The 5191-nt window shown below is 44.8% G+C and overlaps 1 protein-coding gene across 1 annotated transcript; it reads left to right on the forward strand.

Annotated features, from left to right (window-relative positions):
- Positions 1-348: 348 nt before the first annotated feature.
- On the forward strand, positions 349-4552 carry LOC119732158. The gene is made up of 2 exons (XM_038205567.1): positions 349-497; positions 1464-4552. The coding sequence occupies exon 2, from the start codon at positions 1472-1474 to the stop codon at positions 3317-3319; it is 1848 nt and encodes a 615-aa protein (XP_038061495.1). The 5' UTR covers positions 349-497; positions 1464-1471; the 3' UTR covers positions 3320-4552.
- Positions 4553-5191: the final 639 nt, after the last annotated feature.

Below are 5191 nucleotides of genomic sequence, written 5' to 3' on the forward strand. Positions count from 1 at the left end.
AAAAAACTATACTGAGGCCTGTAATAGGCCTACATGAAAGATGTGTCGGTCGCATTCTATTGTAAGATCACCCTGCATGTTTATTTTGGTCCATGAAGAAAGATTTTAAAAAGGGGAAGATGTCGGTTCACGGACGTCATGAGTGGCAAAGCGATCTCCATTGGGCTTAGTTGAAGCGCGTGACAGGCAACATTGGGTCAGGCTACTCACCCCGGGCCATCATCAGTACCCCGGTGGGGGCGGGTTGGTTGTGCGCGTCATCGTACTTCCGAATCCTGTTTCCAACTAAAGACATAATCCGTCACCCTGTTTATTGATTTAACAGCAGGGCCAGTTTAGACGAACGCCCACCTACTTGGTACCGGCTGGCTCCCAGACAGCCGTATAAAAACTGCAAGCGTCGGGTGACGAGCCCAGAATTGCAGACCATACAGCTGGGGAGTGCAGACGGGTTTATTTCTCTGTGGTCACGCGAGCATTAGTAAAGAAGTCTCTGGGTAAGTTTCTCTTTTGATAAAATTTAGTATTGACGGACCGAAATGAGATTTCACTCAGCTTGAGAAAGTGTTTTCGCAGGCAGTCATTATACATTTGGTACATTGAAATGTCACCCAAACTTTCTACATTGTATTTTGTGTCCACAGATTCTTTCTACAGCCAAATGCATTCCCACTCAAGGTTTTCCACATGCCTTGAGGGAAAGAATTTATGATTTGTTCGGTGAATACAAGGAAACGTGTGTTCAGATTTAAAATCGAGTCAAGTATAAAGACATTTGCAGTAGCCTAAGTGTATAACTATAATAGATTGTGCTTCCATTTTTTCGGTATTTTTTTTTGGAAAGATCTGCAAGTCCAACTTGAGTGCATCATCGAAATAATTCCTTTATTTTTCTAAAACGCTGCACTAAGAAATTTGAGATGAAACACTTCCTTGCGAAATGCAGGTACATGTGTAGCCTTACATTATGGTCTTCATTTCGTCTAGTTCCTTACTGGAAAATATACATTATAGGCCAATGGAGGAAGGAAGTTCCTTCCTCTATGGTAGGCCTTGACCTTCCATCCATCCGACCAAGCTATCTATATTTTTGGCTTTTACAAAACAAACAACCAAACAACTACATGAACTGATTTTACGTCGTATAATAAAGATCTCGGTTCATTGTCTACACGCACACCATTTTCTTTCTGTATGTTTTGACTTATATCTCCACTTAAAACTTCAACGCCGACCCCAGCCAGCCTCCATCCGCCACACTGGGCAAGGTTTTATACGTCAGTCCTAAATAGCATTTCTCCTCTGGTTTAAGTTCATAAGTGAAACTTTCACAATGAAATAGGAAGTAATTACCAGGGGTGATTATTAAAGCAAACCCACAGCACTTTCTGCAAACAATGTTCCCAATTTCATCCAGATTCACGATAAGTTTTTGGTGTTTTCCTCTTTCCTTTCCATTGCAGTTTTCAAAATGGCGTTCATCATTGCGTCAAAATGTGGATGCGTGCCAGTGTTGGTGTTTTTCACGTGCTGGCTCTGGATAGCGCATGCGCACAACGCGAACGGCGTGCTATCATCGGACTACTCTGATTCCATGCACTCCTCCTCCTCCGATGACTACGACGGGATAATCGTAGAACCTTCGGATGTCTATGACGTCATAATGACGTCATCTGATCTGTCCTCTACTTCATCGGACACGTCATCATCGGTCGACGAGCCGACAGATCCTGTCGATACGTCATACGTCCCGTCTGATTCCGCGGGCGAGTCGTCTGCAGCGAGCAGTTTGTTATCAGCGGACGTTATAATTTGCCCGTCAGCTACCATCGATGAACTGTCCAGCGACGTCAGTAGCAGCAGCGCCTCATCTTCTTTGTCATCCGGCATCGACTTGTCCGATAACGAGGAACCCTCGGTAGACAATGAGGATCCACCCTACGTTCCACCCACTGATTACGAATCATCTAGAACTTCTTCGTCCGATGTCTATCCCCAGTCGCTTGAGAAGAAGACCGCCAAGTCTGGCAGTGAAGCCGCCGGGAAACCGAAGCGCGGACCGGCGTCCCTTGACGATTCAAGCCCGGACAGTAACGGCAAGGGGAAGCCTGGCCGGCCTCCTGCAGTGTTCAACGGTCCACGGAGGGAGGATGGCACGACTCGCAGAGAGGGACACGGGAAGAGGATCGTACCGGCCGGAGTCGAAGACGGTACGGACGCGGCGGGTCGAAAGCCCGCCAGGGGCGGCAAACCGGCGCAAGAAAACGGCAAGGGTCCCTCATCCAAGCGACCCGGTAGACAGTGGGGCGGACCCCCTTCCATACAGCGTCGCAAGGAGCTGAGAGAAGCTGACACAAAATACTTGGACATGTACCTGTGCGGGCAGTTTTTCACCGAGACTGCTGCTGATTTTGCCGTGGTCAGTTTCAACTACGCCGGGCGCACCCAGCCGTTTTCCCCGTGCTCGGAGCTGGGCTCCACATCAGACACGATCAACTACATCTACCGTGCGGCGAGTGGAGACAGGAGCGCCCTCCAGCAGGTTTTGGACGATCTGCCGGCAACGTGGGAGAGATACATCGCAGAGAAGGGCGCTGCTCCGCGAATTGTGCACGTTTTCACCGTCAACATGCCGGCATCCCGGGCTGACGTCTCTAGCCTCATTGGGCTCCGTCACTCTGATATGACAGGACCAGCTCGCTTCGTCCTCGGCTACTTGAACCAGCCAACGTCTAGTGAGACACACTCGGCCCGGGAGTTTCTGGACATGCTGGGTGAGCTGACCGATGCCCGGATCGACCCTCTCCGGGTATGCGGCAGATGCGCCAAAGTTGCCGGCTACCCTGCGGGTGGTCGAAGGCGCAGGGACATGTTGTTCGGAATGTCGGTTGTTTCCGGGGCATCAACGGAAGTCCAGTGCCTCCCCCTCCAAGAACATTCTATCCCAGGCGCAGATCTCACAACAAACACCTGTGACGGCTTTCAGAAGTCCATCGTACGGTGCACACTGCGCAGCATCGAGCGCCGCTGCCGTGGAACCGGTAGCGGCACTGACTCCCCGAGAATCGATTCCGATGATGAGACAGATTTGATCGACTCCACCGTGATCAGGCTCACCCAGGAATGTGCTGTAGACAGTGACTGTTGGCGCCGGGTAGGAGAATCGATTCGTTTACCTGCTGCACCGAAATCACAGAATCGATGCAACATGCCCGAGATAGCATTGAGCAAGATACTTGGACGGTGCGCTGCAGCCGCTGCAAGCTTGCCATTCAATGTGGATACAGAGTTATTAGACCGACAGTCACGGCATGTATAAGTAACCATGCTTTCCAGTTAAATTTACTGTTTGATATTTACTTTTGAAAATTAAAAAAACTAGTTCAAGACGTTAAATAGCAATTAACAGACACATTTTCAATTCGATATAACATTTAGTTATTGAGTTATTGTCCAATTTTCCAAACGAATGTACGTGTTGTTTTTGTTGCATGAAAATGAGTTGACTAATTATGTTCAAATTGTTTTGTCGCCTTGAACACATTACAATGTTTTGCTTATATGATTTGTAGTGTTTGACAATTTCTACCAATTTTCAACAGACTATATCACTTACAATAACTAGACCAAATTTCAATTCCGTACAACAGGTATTTCTTGTGTTTTCATCTGGAAAACGAGTATGTTGTTTTTATTCCATTTAAAGTCGACATTAATTTCGATTTTATTTTTCTCGCTGACCCACTATTGTTTTGGTTGTATTAAATCTATTGTTTGACATCTGCTTTTGGAAATTAACAAGCTTGGTTAGATAATAACGAACAATTAACAGGAAAAAAATCATTTTAAAATGAGTATGCCGGTTTTTTGGGGCCATGACAATATTCCGTGTTGACAACTTTGCAGTGCTTTACGGTGTTAATGTAGCGCGCCCTCTGTTGAAAGAAAAGTTGTCATATGTGTGTGGATATTGCCTTCATACAAAACAGCGGGACAATATTTGGTTGTATTAAATGTATTGTTTAATGAATTGCATTTGGAAATTAGAGATTTGTTTAAGACAAAACGAGCAATTAACTAACAAAATTTTAATCCACAGACCATTTATTTCTTGAGTTACTGTCCACCAAACAAACGTGCTGTTTTGTTGTTCATGAAATCATGGAGGAGGTAGAATTAGAAATATAAGTTGACTAAATATGTTCGGATTGTCCGGATTGCATTTTCTGCGTTGAACGCACTGCATTGTTTTGGTTATAATATTTCAATTTGTAGTGTTTAACAATTTCTACCAATTTCCAACAAACTTGTATTACAAATGTACATATCACTACCAAAAACTAGACCAAATTCTAATTCCACCCAACAAGTATTTCTTGTTGTATCGTCTGGCAGACAAGTATGATTTTTTTATTTCATTAAAGTTGACATTAGTTTCGATTTTATTTTTCTCGCTGACCACACTCTATTGTTTTGGTTGTGTTAAATCTATTATTTGACATCTGCTTTTGGAAATTAACAAGCTTGGTTACATAATAACGAAAACAGGAAAGATATCATTTCAAAGGACCAATCATTTCCCAGTGGACTATTGTCCACCAAACCAATGTGTTGTTTTTGTTCCATGAAAGTTGACTTGCGTTCGGATTGTATTTTTCGCGCTGCATTGTTTTGGTTATATTATTTGTGTTGTTTAATAATTTCTGCCAATTGTCAACAGACTTGCATTTTCTATCACTGCTATGGATTAGACCATATTTCAATTCCACACAACGGCGGATCGAGGAATTTTCGCGGGGGGGGGGGGGGGGGTCATCAGTAACAGATTCTTGAATGTAGACCGTTTTTTCCCCGGACACTTGGCCTCCGTAAGTTAACAAATGGGGGGGGGGGGGGGGGGGGGGGGGGCTTGTACCATATTTTCAATTGGGGACGCTGTTCAAATTCGACGATTTATTAACACTTTATCTCAGAATAATGTACATTATTATACCACACAAACAAGCTGATTCTGTACGTATTTGGTGCAAAGCGGACATTATTCCATGTACATGTTTTTCCAAACAAACCTGGGATGTCGGAGTAGGGGGGTTTACCATTTTTTTAAATGAATTTCTATGGAAATTTTTAAATTCTTTTTGACAGAGCTGGGGGGGGGGGGGTAACACCCCGACCCCTCCCCTCTCTAGAT

This window comes from Patiria miniata, unplaced genomic scaffold (genome assembly GCF_015706575.1).
Source record: "Patiria miniata isolate m_02_andy unplaced genomic scaffold, ASM1570657v1 HiC_scaffold_24, whole genome shotgun sequence".
NCBI lineage: Eukaryota > Metazoa > Echinodermata > Asteroidea > Valvatida > Asterinidae > Patiria > Patiria miniata.